Here is a 19,351-nt window from a genome sequence, read left to right as displayed (position 1 = left end):
TCTCTTGCAATTTGGCATAGATTTTCCATTTGGAAGAAATCGGCTTGAAATCTGTAGAACAGGTGACCGATATGAAACGTGACCGGTTTGACTCGCCTTGAGGATGATGACGATGATTTAATTCGATAACTAGAGCATAGCAGGTTTTGATGACGTAATACGCAATCCCGAATCAGGAAGAGGATTTTGTAAACTTTGTTATCGAAATAAGAGTTATCTCTTCGTGATAAGGAATGTAATGAACACTTTTGAAGTGCATCTTATAACAAATATCAGACTGCACACATAAAGACCCAATAAGTTAGCCATCGTAAGTAACGAATGCAAAAAAAATGTTTGCAATATTCATTTTCGTTTACAGTTTTATTGAGGAAGGCTTTTCTTGGAAGGTTGCAAAATATAACATACTTGACATTTAGTTTTCTGCCTGTTAAATAAAACACGTTCAAAGCATTGATTTATTAATCTCTTGGGCAAAGTCTGTGGATATGTATGGGGGCAAACTTTTGCCAGGTGTCTATGAACAAGCATTATTTTCTGTTGATATATCTACTGTCACATCAATCCGCAAACTTTAATGAAATTGAAATAGAAACTGCATCATAATTTGGGAATAACATGAAATGCATAGTTTCTGATAATGAATTAGTGCCTTTCAGTGTTTACTTGTTGCCAACCTGTTAGTTACTCAATGTTTCAGATATAACGGTAACATGTCGTTAACTCTTTTTAGCTTGGCGTTTTCGGAGAACCCGAGGTATTGTCATAGCCAGCTCGTCGTGTCGTCCGACGTTCGCGTCGTGCTAAAACCTTAACATTTTGTAAAGGTTTTGAACATTGGCTCTAAAATCAAATTGCTGTCACATACAACTTTGAAACTTCATAAGAAGATGCACCTTGATGAGTTCTACACACCACACCCATTTTGGGTCACTAGATCAAAGGTCAAGGTCACTGTGACCATTAAACAAATTATGACAAGCTTTCATTTATTCAAAACTGCACCTGTAGCTGAGCGTGGCACCTGTTATGCGGTGCTCTTGTTCAATATATGGGCTCATACTGTTAAAGGATATGAAGGAAACACTATATTAATGTTTAGACTCTAAACCACAATTATTTCTGCTAACATATCGTGCACAACATTTACTCAGATTAAGAACACCTACTCAACAATACAGAAGAAATCCCATTTTGCACCTGTGTTTCAAAATAAAGGTGTTTAAGGAGCCAGCAAGACAGCCAATGAGAACGCATATGCAGTTTTGATTAGATTGAAACTGTATAAGGCCTGTAATCTAATTATACCCCTTTACAAGAAACCAGTAAATATTCCCTTGCCCCTGTTAGATGGTAGGTAGTTCAGTTCATAGGTAATTTCTTTTCTCTGTGATATCTAGAATACGCTTTGACCTACTCTTATGCAAATGAGAGTGATGGTATGATTAACTTGTGAGGAAACTAAGACAACTATATTATGAGGTCAACAGATCAAATGTCATGGTCACAGGGACTTTTAAGTTGCTTAACCTTAACATACTTTATTAATGATATCTGGACATCACTATAACCTTTGATAAGCCTATTGGGAAGGAAAGAACACAATTATTATATGAGCTAAAAGGTGAAGGTCACAGGGTCTTATTCAACTTATCACAAATTATCTAGAGAAATTGTATGTTACAAATAAAGTGGTTTTTGTTTCAGATGGGATTCGGGGCTGATTTTCAAGGTCGGGAGTCCCACGATGCGCTTGTCCACATTCAGGAAACTGAGATAAAACAGCTGGAGAGCATGAAAGCATGTCTCAAGCAACGCATAGGTAAGATACAGAGATAATACAGCATGAGAGCATGAAAGCATGTCTAAAGCAACGCATAGGTAAGATACAGAGATAAAACAACTTGAGAGCATAAAAGCATGTCTCAAACAATGCATAGGTTAGATACAGAGATAAACAACTTGAGAGTATAAAAGCATGTCTCAAGCAATGCATAGGTAAGAAACAGAGATAAACAACTTGAGAGCATTAAAGCATGTCTCAAAAAATGCAAAGGTAAGAAACAGAGATAAAACAACTTGAGAGCATTAAAGCATGTCTCAAGCAACGCATAGGTAAGATACAGAGATAAAACAACTTGAGAGTATAAAAGCATGTCTCAAGCAATGCATACACATGTAGGTAAGAAACAGAGATAAACAACTTGAGAGCATTAAAGCATGTCTCAAAAAATGCAAAAGTAAGAAACAGAGATAAAACAACTTGAGAGCATTAAAGCATGTCTCAAGCAACGCATAGGTAAGAAACAGAGATAAAACAACTTGAACGCATGATAGCATGTCTAAAAAAACGCATAGGCAAGAAACAGAGATTAAACAATTGGAACAAATTAAAGCATGTCTCAAACAACGCATAGGTAAGATACAGAGATAATACAGTATGAGAGCATGAAAGCATGTCTCAAACAACCCATAGGTAAGATACAGAGATAAAACAACTTGAGAACATAAAAGCATGCCTCAAACAACGCATAGGTAAGAAAAGAAAATATAGCTTCTGGAGAACATAAAAAGAATGTTTCTGTTGTTGACATTGTTGACAATGATGACATATTTGTTGCAAATCTTGTTGATCAAAGATGACCATATATTTTCAGAGGGAGACAAGAAGTACCTAGCTTCACTGAATGTATTTGTTCAGACAGCCTCCAAGATTGAAGACACAGAGTACCACAAGTACTGCTCAGTGTTTAAGGTAATGGAGATTTTAAATAGGGAGTTACATTTTTTTAGCTCACCTTAGCTAAACATGCTTATAGTGAGCTTTGTGATTACAGTTTATTATTTTAAATCAGCGTATTGGTGCTGAAGTGTCTTGCAAGTGGTCAGTCAGTCCAGGGTTTGGTGTGGCTAGTGGTCAGTCAGTCCAAGATTTGATCTGGCTAGTGGTCAGTCTGTCCAAGGTTTGATCTGGCTAATGGGTCAGTCTGTCCATGGGTTGATCTGGCTAATGGGTCAGTCAGTCCAAGGTTTGATCTGGCTATTAGTCAGTCAGTCCAAGGTTTGATCTGGCTAGTAGTCAGTCAGTCCAAGGATTGATCTTGCTAGTGGTCAGTCTGTCCAAGGTTTGATCTGGCTAATGGGTCAGTCTGTCCAAGGTTTGATCTGGCTAGTGGTCAGTCAGCCCAAGGTTTGATCTGGCTAGTGGTCAGTCTGTCCAAGGTTTGATCTGGCTAGCAGTCAGTCAGTCCAAGATTTGATCTGGCTAGTGGTCAGTCAGTCCAAGGTTTGATCTGGCTAGTGGTCAGTCCGTCCAAGGTTTGATCTGGCTAGTGGTCAGTCAGTCCAAGGTTTGATCTGGCTAGCAGTCAGTCAGTCCAAGGTTTGATCTGGCTAGTGGTCAGTCTGTCAAAGATTTTATCTGGCTAGTGGTCAGTCAGTCCAAGGTTTGATCTGGCTAGTGGTCAGTCAGTCCAAGGTTTGATCTTGCTAGTGGTAAGTCTGTCCAAGATTTGATCTGGCTAGTGGTCAGTCAGTCCAAGGTTTGATCTGGCTAGTGGTCAGTCAGTCCAAGGTTTGATCTGGCTAGTGGTCAGTCTGTCCAAGATTTGATCTGGCTAGTGGTCAGTCAGTCCAAGGTTTGATCTGGCTAGTGGTCAGTCAGTCCAAGGTTTGATCCCCATCTTTGAAGCCTTCTTAAAAAAGTACTGTTTATTCCTGTTTATTCCGTCATGGATCTCTTGCTCTTATTCTGATGTGATGGTGAAGGCTTTTTCGGATTAACATGTAATTATTCAGTCTCAGGTGAGAAAAAATGTTCCAACAGTGACATGTTGCTTTGTGAGTTCATTCACAGCTATTTGCATACATGTAGTTTGAGGCAATTTAAGTAGTCCATCATTAAATTCATGCACTTTTTTAGAGGCATGGATAGAGTGCATTGCTAGATTAATCATTTACAATTTAATGTTCAATAGCAGGTGAGAATAGTTGGTCAAACATTGGTCTCTTGCTGTACTTACATGTAACATTGGTCTCTTGCTGTACTTACATGTAACTGTTGTATCAGTATTCATGTCATAGAAAAATCAGGGAGACATAGTAAGGTGGCTTTCAGAATTTTCTCTGTATTTTTCAGTACACTGCAAGCGATGATGGCCATCGACTGATCTCTTGTTATTTTTTCAGGCCTGGGATCAAGTTATACAAGGGACCAGAGGTCTAATTGAACTTTTAGAGTTTGGTGTGGATGGTCTCTCTACACAGGTGTCTGACAAGCTGAACAGTTTAATTGCAGAAAAGAGAGCGGCTAAAAAACACTATGAAGAAGAAAGAAACAGACTAGAGAAAGAATTTACAAGGGTGAGATTACATACAGGATATGATTTGCATTTAAAAGATGATAAATTATGCAGAATGGTAGAAATTCAAGCTATAGTATAATTTAAATAAAAGACATGAAGTAAAGAAATTTGATTTTTAAAGATGATTGATGCTAAAAGAAATTTGGTGTGTCTATAAGTGTTACGTGGAAAAAAAAAGAAGTAAAGGAAGTCCGCAGGATATAACATGTTGGCTTTCAATGCACAATTGAACCGATTCCTGGGACAAGCAAGTTACTTTTGTTTAAATCTAATGACCCAGTCTCACTATGATGCCGGTGGAGCCCCGGTGCGTGATCCAGGATGAACCAGGGCTCTACCGGGATGAACCGGGGACAACTGGGGCTCCACTGGGAAAGAATTAAAATGTTTAATACTTCCGGAATAAACCGGTAGCCACCGGGAAGGACCCGAATAACCGGCGCAGCACTGGGAACAACCTGGGCGGCACCGGCCACAACCTGGATGGCACCGTAGCTCCACTGGGGCCCATACAGACCCAGGCAGAGCAACAGCACTGCCCCGGTTGTGGCCGGTGGTGCCCCGATGGAGCCCCGGTGAATGCTGGCAGAGTCCCGGTATAGATACGGTACATGGGTAAACCGGCGTTCTGCCGGGACGCCACAGGCATTCACCGGTGCTCAGCCTGGGCATTATGGGCGACTACCGGGGTTAAACCGAGGCGTTGCCGTTGCTGTGCCGGGGTCTCAAGCCGGTATAGCCCCAGTGAGTGCCGGCGGAGTTATGGTATTCCGGGGCTCTGCCGGGACGCTGCCGGCTTTCACCAGGGCATTACTGGCCACAACCGGGGCTCTGGCAGGGTAAACCGTAGCTAGTCTGGGGTTGACCGGGACTCTGCCGGGTTGTTGACTGGCTTCAACTGGGGCGGCACCGGGAAATAAATTTCTACGAATCATCCGGGTTCTCGCCGGTAGACCGGCGTTAGCAAGCCGGTATAAACCGGGGCTCTACCGGCATTAGTGAGACTTGGGCTTAAAGTTAATAAGCATAATCAAAAACCTTCAGCTGATATAGACATTTTTGAGTCTTTCCAACTTAAAGAAAAATGTTACAATTATAAATTGACTTCTTAAAAAAATCCCAAAATGATGGAAAACTGCATCCATTTTTAAATCCCTGAAAAGGGCCAGCGTTTGTAGTATTTGGGAGATTCTGAAAATGCTCCCCAGTTTGGGATCCAACCTATGATATTTAAGTTATAAGCATCATTACATAAGTATGACCTCTGAATGATTACTTTTAAAGATTAAAAATTTAATGCAAAGCTCCATTTTTAGCTCATCTATTTTGTGAAAAAAAATTATGAGCTATTGTCATCACCTTGGCGTCGGCGTTGGCGTCGGCGTCCGGTTAAGTTTTGCGTTTAGGTCCACTTTTCTCAGAAAGTATCAATGCTATTGCATTCAAACTTGGTACACTTACTTACTATCATAAGGGGACTGGGCAGTCAAAGCTATTGCTTTCATACTTGCAACACTTACTAACTATCATAAGGGGACTGTGCAGGCAAAGTAATGTAACTCTGACTGGCATTTTGACAGAATTATGTGCCCTTTTTATACTTAGAAAATTGAAAATTTGGTTAAGTTTTGTGTTTAGGTCCACTTTATTCCTACAGTTTCAAAGCTATTGCTTTCATACTTGCAACACTTATTAACTATCATAAGGGGACTGTGCAGGCAAAGTTATGTAACTCTGACTGGCATTTGGACGGAATTATGGGCCCTTTATTCTTAGAAAATTGAAAATTTGGTTAAGTTTTGTGTTTTGGTCCACTTTACCCCTAAAGTATCATAGATATTGCTTTCATACTTGGAACACTCGCAAACTATCATAAGGGTACAGTAAAAGGACAAGTTGCATAACTCTGGTTGTCATTTTTAAGGAATTATGGCCCTTTTTTGACTTAGTATTTTTGAATATATGGTTAAATTTTGTGTTTCGATCCACTTTACTTCTTAAGTATCAAGGCTATTGCTTTCAAACTTCAAATACTTTCATGCTATCATGAGGTTAATGTACCTGGCAAGTTGAATTTTACCTTGACCTTTGAATGACCTTGACTCTCAAGGTCAAATTATTAAATTTTCCTAAAATTGCCATAACTTCTTTATTTATGATTAGATTTGATTGATACTTTGACAAAACTACTCTTACTTGACATACCACAATAGACTCCACCCAAACCATCCCCCGTGCCCCCCCCTCCCCCCTAATTTTTTTTTTTTAAGATCATCTCAAAAATGACCACCACACCCTCACACTAAACCTCTCCCCCCCCCCCCCCCCCAATTTTTTTTTAAATGGTTAAAAAACACAAATATTTATTTTTATTATTTTATGTTTGAAATACCGTCCAACCATCGCACCCAAGAATCCCCCACCCCCCCCCCTCCCCCCATCCGAATCCCCCCCCTAAATTTTTTTTTTTTTTTAAGATCATCTCACAAATTACTACCACACCCTCACACTATACCCCCCCCACCCCCCCCACCCCCAATTTTTTTTTTTGAAAAGGTTAAAAAACACAAATATTTATTTTTATTATTTTATGTTTGAAATACTGTCCAACCATCGCACCCAAGATTCCCCCCCCACCCCCCCACCCCCGTTTTTTTTTTGCGTTTTTTTCCGCATTTTTGGAAGATAATGTAATAAATTCCACACCACCACACTATACACCCCTCTTCACTCCACCCCTCCCTCCTTTGTGATTGAAAATGAGAGTCCCTTCACCTTTAAAAAGAAAAAAGATGAGCGGTCTGCACCCGCAAGGCGGTGCTCTTGTTGAGTCTTGCTCTCTTAAAATTAGGCTTTATGCATGTGCATAAAGTGTCGTCCCAGATTAGCCTGTTTGTGGCAGTTCTTACAGGCTAATCAGGGATGAAACTTTGGGTTCTATGGTATTCTTTCGTTTAAAGGAAGTCTCTTTCAAAAGAAAATCCAGTTTAGGCGGAAAGTTTTGTCCCTGGTAAGCCTGTGGGACGGCTTAGGCTAATCTTGGATGGTACTTAAAACGCATTCAATAAAGCCAAGTTTTCCCATTTAATTTAAGATCAAAGATGAAGTTCAGAGGACCAAAATAGAGTATGGCAAGATGGTGGAAAAAGTGCGGACAGAACGTAGCAAACATGAGGAAGCCTGTTCTAAAGGTAACAAGAGAGGAACTTGAAACAATTATATGCAATTTCAATCATATGTGTCTTGTTCTGAGAAAATTGGGCTTAATGCATGTGCGTTAAGTGTCGTCCAAGATTAACCTGTGCAGTCCGCACAGGCTAATCAGGGACGACACTCTCGCTTTTATGGTATTTTTAGTTTCGAGGAAGTCCCTCCTTGCCGAAAATCAAGTTTAGGCGGAAAGTGTCGTCCGCACAGGCTAATCTGGGACGACACTTTAAGCACATGCATTAAACCCAGTTTTCTCAGAACATGACACATATGATAAAAAAATTTCTACAAAATGATAAATATACAAATGCTATGCCCCCCCCCCCCCAATGCTATGAAGTATCTCTGCCCGTAAACACAAACATGAACGTCGGCATTCCCCCACATTATGCAGCATACAACATTCAAACATGCAATACAAAATTACAAAAGTTATGCCCCTTCATCAAGTCTTATGAAAATGGGGTTATACTTTAATACTGTAATCAGTCCATTCATTTGTCTGTCTGTGTGTTTCTCTGTAGACCCTGTCTGAAATTATTTTCCTACACTTTTCAATATTTAAACTTGCTGGCAGGGTCACAACCTTCCACCTTGGACACCCACCATGCCCCTTTATCTGGTCACATAATTATGAGGAAAATTTTGTTGAACAGGGGTTTTAATTGTCCGGAATATTCTGGAAATCCGGATTTGACCCGTCCATGGTCGATTTTGAGATCAGTGTAAATCCGATGATGTTTTTTTAGGGGGGGGGTGACAAATTCCTTCGAGTGCGCTATCTTTTGAGAAATTTGGACTTAGTACCGAGTTCGCTCAGTTGTTTATTTATTGATTTCTGATTGGTTAGAGGCTGGCACGGACATGAATGGTTACTGAGGAAACTTCTTCGCTTCCTTCAGACAATCTTACAATTCTGCGAAATGTTGCATGTCCGCTATGAAAATTAAAGATAAGCAAAGTAAAGCACTGCAATAACATATTGTAAAGCAATATGTTAGCCAAGTTATATATTGATTGCGTATTTTCTCGGTTACTTGTTACTGGTTTTCATTTTCTTCATTCAAACGATATGCATATTTCATTTCATGTGCAAAAGACTTGATTTGTATGTTTTCGGATTTGGTATGGTTCGTCGATTTTAATTTATTTTCCACATTCTTTATTACATTTTTATGTCCCCCACCACTATAGTGGGGGACATATTGTTTTTGCCCTGTCTGTTGGTTTGTTGCTTTGTTTGTTTGTTTGTGTGTTTGCGTCAAACATTTGCCATAACTTTTGCAATATTGAAGATAGCAACTTGATATTTGGCATGCATGTGTATCTCATGGAGCTGCACATTTTGATTGGTGAATGGTCAAGGTCATCCTTCAAGGTCAAAGGTCAAATATATATCTTCAAAGCGGCGCAGAAGGGGATATAGTGTTTCTGACAAACACATATCTTGTTTTAAATATAAAATGACGCAATACACATTGGGTGTTATGGATGGTCTGGTCTATAATATTTCGCATGGTACTCACCAGAATTTGCAACTAGAAGGATTACCTAGAGCTCAGGGGGTGGGGGTCTAGAAGTCTGGAAAAATTTTTTTTAATGAAAATACGTGTAATATGATAAATATACGAATATAACTATTTATCACATGCTACATTGAAAATATGCCAAAGAAATATTATAACTTAGCGCTCTAAGGTACCCTTTCAGCTTAGAGCACACTGCCCTTTTCAAATCCTGGCTGGAGCTCTGTTTAGCTTAGATATTCTTTGGTGTCATGCTACATAGTACAGCATGCAGCTGGTGGGATATTCTTTGTTACTATTGGTATAAATTCTAGTTTATTTACTATTGAGCATAAACAACAATAAGTACTTTACTTTTGCCTACTGACCTTTGCTGTAGTTGCTAGATGCAATACTGTGCATGGTCACAAGAATTTTGTTTCTCACATGCCATACCCTGTTTCCCATGTAATATAACCATTACAAATATTTTTATCTTTCACATGTGTAATATAATTTGTAAGCGTTTTCATTGGCTTAGTTTTCGTTCTATTGACCAATCGCATTTTGTTATTTTGCTGAAATGACGTTGCAACGTCAAATGCCGTCACGAAATGTAAACACCATTCGGGATTTATCATTATGTTTGTGTTAATATTTATTTGATTTGCTCATTTAAAAGCAAGTGATAAAAAAGATCTGACACTCTTTGTCTTTTCATACCATATTTTATGAAACTCGTCCAGGAAATTCGTTAGTAAGCTCGCCATAGGCTCGCTTACTAACAATATTCCTGAACTTGTTTAATAAAATATGGTATGATATGACAACTTATGCTATATTTAACATTTCTCCAGGTAGTTTTTTATGCCCCCGGATCAAATGATCAGGGGTATATTGTTTTTAGCCTGTCTGTCTGTCATTTTGTCACTCTGTCATTCTGTCCCAAAACTTTAACCTTGGTTAAAGTTTTGCGTTACCTTTTTATATTGAAGATGGCAAATTAATATTTGGCATGCATGTGTAACTCATGGAGCTGCACATTTTGAGTGGTGAAAGGTCAAGGTCATCCTTCAAGGTCAAAGGTCAAATATATGGCTTCAATGCGGCGCATTGTGTTTCTAACAAACACATCTCTTGTTGAAAATTGCATTTTATTTGGCTGTTTAAGTATGGGGATACATTGGCTTTTCCTATTAAATTATACTTGAATGCAGTGATTGTAATGTATAAGGTCTAAAAAGTGTTAGATTCGCTTTATTAGACTGACTAAGAAAAATGCCTTTACCAAAAATTGACAAGATTTTGTAAAAAACACATTTACAAATACTATGTTAATTTTATTTGCTTCTTGGTTATGAAAACACTGATTATTATGTACCTCTGATTTTTTTAAAGGAATTCTTTATCAAAAAGCATTTGCAGAAATTGACACAAAACTTGTCATTCTTTATGAATAAAATGACTTTCCAAAGAGGTGTCAAAATATTATTAATAACTTGTATGTTTGATAAAAGTCTTTATAACGTGTCAAATGTTTTCACCCCCTCTTCATTCCCATGCGTTGCAGGAGGTGAAACAAACAATTTTGTCCTTATCTTGCCTGATTGTACGTTCATCTTGACTTGGGTACTTGACAGCTTCTTCAAGTGGCTATTTGATCACAATAGTTAAGAACAAGACCTTATTTCCTTATCAAATGTGTCATGAAGCAACAGTAGAACCTTATTAAAAAGCCAATGCTTTTAACATTTTATGTTATGTACACTTTTGCTTTAATTGCTTTAGATTTTATTTTGATTAAGTTTTCTTTGTACTAAATGTTATTAATTTACTGTTTTAGAACAATTTAATTGAAGCACTGAATGTCAAAATCACAATCGTATCACAATTCAATACAAACAAGAATATCAGTGAAACTGATTCAGATTTTCCATGATGTGCTTTGTCAATGCATGGGCAATTTTAAAGCATGAGAAAAGACATTGAGCCAATAAGTGTTTGAAAGATCAACATGTCGGAACAATGACATTTTGAAACTGGTGACATGTGTCTTAACACTAGGTCACCATGTTATCTGAAAGAAACTTTTTACTACTGTAGGGCAACATTTATGACTCAGTCTTGATGAAACGTAACAATATAGAGTTAGACCATGTTTGAATCTGGGTCAAGTGTGGTCAAATATCAGATCTCCTGCAATTAACGATCATGGCCCCTTTGTGACAAGTACACTTTATAATGCATAAATAGACTTCTCAATTTCCTTCTATGATAACGTATATACATGGTTATATAAAATGTTTTACCAGTATCTAATTTTAAACAAAAAAACGTGCTTTGCCTTCAAACAGGTGCATTTTGAATAACAAGGAAGTTTTTTTGAAGATTCATTTATATAGCACAGACAACAATCACAGTATTCATAAGACAAAGATAAGAATGGCAGTTTACAATATGATGATACACTTTCAATTGATATAATAAGTGTTGAAGTGAGGCAATTTAAAATATTAAAGGGCATGTGGTATTTTGTTTAAAAAAATAAAATTATCTTTCAAAAAGTATGTGCTTGACATATATGTTCTATATTGTTTTTATAAATGCTAATTAAAAGCCTTCTTTTTTATGAAAAAATGCCTGATATCTTCATCTTCTCGATGGCTGCTACATATTGGAGTCTGCAGGGAAGATCCTTAACCTGTTATTATACTCCTATTACCATTACTTATGGGGGCTACATAGTAGTCACTTTGTCGGTCTGTCGGTTAGTCTGTCTGTCCCGAAAATTTCATCTGATCTTCACCAAACTTGCTCAGAAGTTGTATCTAGAAGATTTAAAGGTCCAGTTTGAATATGGGTCACAGGGTTCGACAAATCCACTCGCCTGCTTTTAATTACGAGTAAAAATGGACTCCGGACGAGTGAATATTCCGGCAGCGCTCGTCCTGCAGGGCGAGTGACATTGCTGGCCGCAAATATTAAAATTTCAAGTTTTAACACATCTTTACCACAGAAAACAACGTTTAATCGGCGATTTAAAATTAACCGGATGTTGATTTCTCCACACTGCGATAAAATAAATCCTGTTCCCGTTACACGCTGATACCGGTATGTTCAGTGAATGTAACTTATACAGTACGGTATACGGTCTTTAAATACTGCTAAAAAATTTGTCTATATTCTTCACATCTTTAGTTTGAAAGAGTGACTATTGGCATGTTTTAATGGACGAAAATGACAAAGAGAAAACTGTCTTTTGTACACACAGAGGCTTGTTTGAGTTTAACAAATGCCTTTCGGACTCTCCAATGCTCCTAAAGTGTAATCATAATGATTGTGACCATGAGGACAAAATGAAAAACAAACAAGTGAAAATTGTGTTAAAACAGTTAATTAGCTTTATTGAAGTTCGTGAGTTAACAGTTCTGTATGAAAACCAATAGAAAATCACAATAAAACATGTTAGTTACTGATTTATTGCAGTTTTTGAATAAATTGCAGGGCAAGTACATATTTCAGCAGGGCAAGTGAAAATTCTTAGCTACTCGCCCTGCAGGGCAAGTTGCTGAAAACAATTTTGTCGACCCCTGGGTCATTCCGGGTCAAAAACTAGGTCATGGGGTCACTGCGTTTTAAACCGAAAGTTTGTCTGGACCATAACTATGTCATTTATCGTTATATTTTAAAATGACTTGGTACATTTGTTCACCATCATGGGATAGTGTGTCATGCGAAAAAGTACGTTGATATCTCTAAGGTCAAGGTCACACTTGGAGTTGCCCTTAAATGAGCCTGTCCCGGCCATAACTATGTCGTTCATTGTGAGATTTTAAAATCATTTAGCACATTTGTTCACCATCATTGGACGGTGTGTCATGCGAAAGAATTACGTAGATATCTCCAAGGTCAAGGTAACACTTTGAGTTCAAAGGTAAAAAATGGCCATAAATGAGCTTGTCCGGGCCATTACTATGTCGTTCATTGTGAGGTTATAAAATCATTTGGCACATTTTTTCACCATTATGGACGGTGTGTCATGCGAAAGAAATCCGTCGATATCTCCAAGGTCAAGGTCACACTTTGAGTTCAAAGGTCAAAAATGGCCATAAATGATCTTGTCCGGGCCATAACTATGTCATTCATTGTGAGATTTTAAAATGACTCTGTACATTTATTCACAATCATTGGACAGTGTGTCATGCAAAAGAATTACGCCCATATATCCAAGGTCAAGGTCACACTTGGAGTTCAAAAGTCAAAAATGGCCATAAATGAGCTTGTCCGTGCCATAACTATGTCATTCATTGTTAGATTTTAAAATGACTCTGTACATTAATTTTGTTCACAGTCATTGGACAGTGTGTCATGTGAAACAATTCAAGAGTTCAAAGGTCTAAATGGCCATAAATGATAATGGCATAATAATTCTTAAAAATCGTCATAAATTAGCTCCTCTTGTTTTGTGAAGACAGCATGCAAGATATTCTGTGTCAATGCAGCATGTGGGGGTATATGTCATGTCTGTGACAAAGCTCTAGTTAAAAAAATGTGTTTTTATATGAAAATTGAAACTGAGTAAGTGACCAAGTTTAGTAAATGCTCATTGAAACAGGCTGTGCTTTGCTGAACTGGGGCCTTTAATTCTGTTTAACTGTGACTACATTTAAGTAGTTGTTCTTCTCTTGAATTAAAGGAGGGCATTGTTGAAGTCGGGCTGTTAACTAAGCTCTCTTAACTGCTGTATGTATTGTTCAAAGCATTTCTTTAAGTCTTCAGTTTCACGAATCATTTAGGTTTATGTTGAATTTAACTGCCTTTTTGTACTGACTACCACTTCATTTGTTACATTAAACAAATTATATGAATTATCATAATAGAAATTAAATTGCAAAGTTGTTCTTTCCATGCAACTCAAATTCATCAATAAACTATGTCAAACTTTTGTGTCATTTCACAACAATCAGCATTTAATGTTTCACAAGATGTGAAACTAGATTAAGTAATTTTCTTCCTCTTCTTCGTAATCACTTTGATAACATTATTTGTAGTACAACTTCACTTGGGCAAATTGGCTGACTGTAAACCACTCAATAAATATGTTTGGTCTATCTTTAGCTTCTTAAGATAATAGGAAGTTAATTAGCATTTAATGTTTCACAAGATGTGAAACTAGATTAAGTAATTTTCTTCCTCTTCTGCGTAATCACTTTGATAACATTATTTGTAGTACAACTTCACTTGGGCAAATTGGCTGACTGTAAACCACTCAATAAATATGTTTGGTCTATCTTTAGCTTCTTAAGATAATAGGAAGTTAATTAGTTCAAAGGTCCTTTATTGGTTGTAATAGAATTGGAGCTGTAAATATTTAACAATTTTTTGCTTTATTTTTGCATAGGCCTAGTGATTTTGTATTGGCAGTTTGTTCAATTCCCAATTATACCATTCTTGTATATTATCTAGTGATTGAAACATGGTATGCATTCAGGCAGCTTTTTGAGAAATGAATAAGTTTATTACTCAAAAAGATAATCTGTGACTCTATTTTAACGAGGATGGCGGGTTCCTAACCATAAAAATGCGTTATAAACCGAGGAAGTTAAAAGTTTGGAGCATACATATGATAACAATAATATATGTATTCTTCATGTATTTTGTATGTTTTTATGTGATTTGCCAATAAATGCATATTAAATGCATATTAAACCTATTGTGTATGTTTTTGGAAACGTAAAATATTCCCCAACATATCAACATCACATGCTAAATATCTAATTCTGGCCAATGATGATGCAAAATGTCTTTACGAAATGCCTAAACACAAACTTATCCAATTTTCAGGAAGTGTTCTGCAAAGAAAACATGAATTGTGGGATATTTTTCTGTTAAAAATGGTATTGGTACAGGTACATACCCATTGAACATGCAGAACACATTAGATTTTAATCTTCAAAGAAAGTTTTGCTTCACAAAGTTCTAGAAGTGAAATATTGTGTATCAACAATATAGTTTCAGTGTTTACTTTGGTTCCTGGCCTTTCAACTTCCCAGGTAATTGGGAACTTTAGTTCTTAGGATTTTTGAAGCCAAAAAAGAATGCACAGTTTGAATTGTTCAATTTAATATGGTATATTTTCATGGCAAAAATGCATATGGAGTAAACATTTGCAATTGAAAGTAAAAGTAGTATGTTTTTTCAGGGAGAGGATTTTGTTTCAATTAAGAACATTTTTTTTTTTCAAGAAAATCAAAATAAAGAGAGCTTTTTTGCAGGAAAGGGAGGAGGAAAAGTGGATAGTTCCCGCCAAGCATACACTCAGGCCAGCATCAAGCTACACAAGCAACACAACAAATACATTCTGTCCCTGTACGAGCTGAAGTCTTTCCAGCAGCACTATGGCAGCAAGACTCTGCCGTTCTTCCTCGACCACCATCAGGCTTATCAGGAGATCCTAGTTCAGCAATGGTAATGATAATTTCTGGTACAGCAATGGTAATGATAATTTCTGGTACAGCAATGGTAATGATAATTTCTGGTACAGCAATGGTAATGATAATTTCTGGTACAGCAATGGTAATGATAATTTCTGGTACAGCAATGGTAATGATAATTTCTGGTACAGCAATGGTAACGATAATTTCTGGTACAGCAATGGTAATGATAATTTCTGGTACAGCAATGGTAATGATAATTTCTGGTACAGCAATGGTAATGATAATTTCTGGTACAGCAATGGTAATGATAATTTCTGGTACAGCAATGGTAATGATAATTTCTGGTACAGCAATGGTAATGATAATTTCTGGTACAGCAATGGTAATGATAATTTCTGGTACAGCAATGGTAAGGCTGTATGGTAAGGCCAATTTATAACACTGTAAATACAGTAATGGTTGGGCTAATTGCTAACACAGCAATACAAAGCCGAGTACAATTATGGTAAGGCCAATTACTAGTACTGCTATGGTAAAGCTAATATCCAGCACAGAAATGGTAATGTCAATTTCTAGTAAAGCAGTGTTAATATCAATTTCTAGTAAAGCAGTGGTAAAGTCATTTTCTAGTACAGCAGTGGTAAGGTCAATTTCTAGGACAGCAGTGTTTAGGTAAATTTCTAGTAAAGCAGTGGTAAGGTCAATTTTTAGTACAGCAGTGGTAAGGTCAATTTCTAGTACATCAGTGGTAAGGTCGATGTCTATTACAGCAGTGGTAAGGTCAATGTCTAGTACAGCAGTGGTAAGGTTAATTTCTAGCACAACAGTGTTAAGGTCAATATCTAGTAAAGCAGTGGTAAGGTCAATGTATAGTACAGCTGTGGTAAGGTCAATTTATAGTACACCAGTGGTAAGGTCAATTTCTAGCACAACAGTGTTAAGGTCAATTTATAGTACAGCAGTGGTAAGGTCAATTCTAGTACAGCAGTGGTAACATCAATTGCTATTACAACTGTTAAGTTCAATTTCTAGTACAGCAGTGGTAAGGTAAATTTCTAGTACAGCAGTGTTAAGGTCAATTTCTAGTACAGCAGTGTTAAGGTCAATATCTAGTAAAGCAGTGGTAAGGTCAATGTATAGTACATCTGTGGTAAGGTCAATTTATAGTACACCAGTGGTAAGGTCAATTTCTAGCACAACAGTGTTAAGGTCAATTTCTAGTACAGCAGTGGTAAGGTCAATTCTAGTACAGCAGTGGTAACATCAATTTCTATTACAACTGTTAAGTTCAATTTCTAGTACAGCAGTGGTAAGGTAAATTTCTAGTTCAGCAGTGTTAAGGTCAATTTCTAGTACAGCAGTGTTAAGGTCAATTTCTAGTACAGCAGTGGTAAGGTCAATTTCTAGTACAGCAGTGGTTAGGTCAATTTCTAGTAAAGCATTGTTAAGGTCAATTTCTAGTAAAGCAGTAGTACGGTCAATTTCTAGTACAGCAGAGACAAGGTCAAAATTGTAGTACAGCAGTGATAATGCCAATTTCTGGTACAGCAGTGATAATGACAATTTCTAGTACAGCTATAGTAAGGCCAGTTTCTAGTAAAGAAATTGTAAGGCTCATTTATACTACAGCAAAGGTAAAGCTAATTTCTAGTACATCAATGGAAAGGCCAATATCTATCTAGTACATAGTAAGGCCAATTGCTAGTACCACAATGGTAAGGCACATTTCTAGTACAGCAATGGTAAAGCTAATTTCTAGTGCAGCAATAGTAAGGCCAAATTCTAGGTGAGAAATTGTTAGGCCATTTTCTGGAACAGCAATTGTATGGTTAATGTCTAAGACAGCTATAGTTAGACCAATTTTAATATGGCAATGGTAAAGTTAATTTCTGGTACAGCAATCATTAATCCAATTTTCAGTACAGAAATGGTAAAGCCAATATCTAGTACAGAAATGGTAAGGCAAATTTCTTGTTTAGTTACGTTAAGTCCGATTTCTAGTGCAGCTAAGGTAAGGCCCATTTTTCATGTAAAGAAATGTTGAGGCCAATTTCTACTACAGAAGTTGAAAGAGTGAAGAGAAGTTTAATTTGTAATGTCAGGAATGAACACAAATCTAGTAAAACTTTTGTTAGAATAGACTATTTGAAGCCCAGCAGTAGACCATGACAGTTCAGCTATTTCAAGATTTCCTATTTAGGGATACAATTTGTGATAGGAATGGATATTTGAATATCTGAATACTAAAATCCTAGCCAAATATTTTAATCCGAAAGTTTGATTGCAATATTTTATTGTCCTTGCATATTCTGCATAAAAACAGAAGTTTGTGCAACAATGAAGTTGCAAGATTTGTGCAGATGTCTGTTGTTCATTGGTAAATTTTTCAATAATACCTGTCATCAATTAATGAGACATTGGGTACTGGAATGTAACAGTGTATTTTGCTAGTAAATTGTCTGTCAGTTTGTAAGGGTGTTAATGTAGCACAGCCCGAGATAAATAACATGTTAGTTGCTCCCATTTAAGACAGCAGAGGCACCTCATCTTGAGTCACCTAGGGTTTGTATAAATTACAATCATCAAATCATGTTAATTACTCAATCCATGTATTTATTTAATTATTGTCTAATCAGATTAGTGTTCCTAAAATTAAAACCTGTTAATATATTAGCAAAAAGTATCTATATTTTCTTTGCTGGAGAGTTTCAGATGTAAACTTCATTTTCCTTACATTGTTACCATTAAATCCTAGACTGACCAACTATGCCTTTTAAACATGTTATGCAAGAGCTGCCGACAGCTTCATGACGTATTGTGAACGAAATTGAGCACTTTAAATTGAAAGAATATAGCAATTTTTATAATTTTTAACCAGGTTTTCCGAAGGAAAAAACTGGTTATTAGATTGGCGAATGCGGGCGGGCTGGCAGGCGGGCGGAACAAGCTTGTCCGGGCCATAACTATGTCGTTCATTGTGAGATTTTAAAATCATTTGGCACATTTGTTCACCATCATGGGACGGTGTGTCGCACGAAAGAATCACGTCAATATCTCCAATGTCAAGGTCGCCACGACTAAAAATAGATTTTTTTTTAAAACAAACTTACAAAGGGGGTTAATTTTGTTTGTTCATTTCAAAAGTTCAGTTTGAGTTTTCTCCCTTTATCAGATTTTTTTTTCACAATGAAAACCTGGTTTTGTGACAATTTTGTCCCTTGTTTATAAAATGTTTCACTAACAAAGACAAGAACGAATGCCATGATGCTTGGGGTTTAAATGTTCCTGATTTAGTTTGGACTAAAAATGTTGTTTTTTTAAATTTCAGCAAAGATTTTATGGAGAGATTTCATCAGCTTACAACATTTGCAACAGTAGATCACATAGCTATTTACGACAAAATCAAGGCAGCTGTTGATGAAATAGACCCAACCAAAGAATATATGGAAGAGTTTGCAAGCAAACACAAGTGAGTAAGAGCTCTGGGAATTGTTATATAAAGTAAAAACAAGACAGACACAAATTATGTGTATTTAAAGGGGCATATAACTGGTATTTCCCAAAATATAGAAAAGTATTAAAAAGTGCACATTCACACTGCACATATTTTTAAGTTGCAACATAAATTTATTTCCCAGGGCTTTTTCTAACCATTTTTGTAATATTACCTATGAATTAAAATTGGGAAATCAAAGGTTAATTTATTTTAAATTAGGAAAAGTATAACTGTTTTATTTATAACGTTTGAAAACTTATTTATCAATTTTACATGAAGCAGATAATCATTAACATAAACATATCAGTGAAAATGAAATTATTGCTATAACTTGTATAT

General features: G+C 36.7%; 1 protein-coding gene across 3 annotated transcripts in view; it reads left to right on the top strand.

The window, feature by feature from the left end:
* Positions 1–145: 145 nt before the first annotated feature.
* LOC127848823 (tyrosine-protein kinase Fer-like) overlaps positions 146–19,351 on the top strand; it is a 54,208-nt gene continuing 35,002 nt past the window's right edge. Inside the window, exons 1-7 of one of the 3 annotated variants that reach the window (XM_052381462.1) lie at positions 146–310; positions 1,708–1,822; positions 2,658–2,755; positions 4,189–4,362; positions 7,459–7,555; positions 15,355–15,547; positions 18,845–18,985. In XM_052381462.1, coding sequence (XP_052237422.1) covers positions 1,708–1,822; positions 2,658–2,755; positions 4,189–4,362; positions 7,459–7,555; positions 15,355–15,547; positions 18,845–18,985 — 818 coding nt within the window. In that variant the 5' untranslated portion in view covers positions 146–310. Of the gene's footprint in view, positions 311–1,707; positions 1,823–2,096; positions 2,116–2,280; positions 2,300–2,657; positions 2,756–4,188; positions 4,363–7,458; positions 7,556–15,354; positions 15,548–18,844; positions 18,986–19,351 lie in introns of those variants that run through there. The other 2 variants (XM_052381464.1, XM_052381463.1) reach the window with 2 other exon arrangements.

The sequence above is a fragment of the Dreissena polymorpha genome, chromosome 10, assembly GCF_020536995.1.
Source record: "Dreissena polymorpha isolate Duluth1 chromosome 10, UMN_Dpol_1.0, whole genome shotgun sequence".
Lineage (NCBI taxonomy): Eukaryota > Metazoa > Mollusca > Bivalvia > Myida > Dreissenidae > Dreissena > Dreissena polymorpha.
This window is presented reverse-complemented; position numbering and strand designations above follow the sequence as displayed.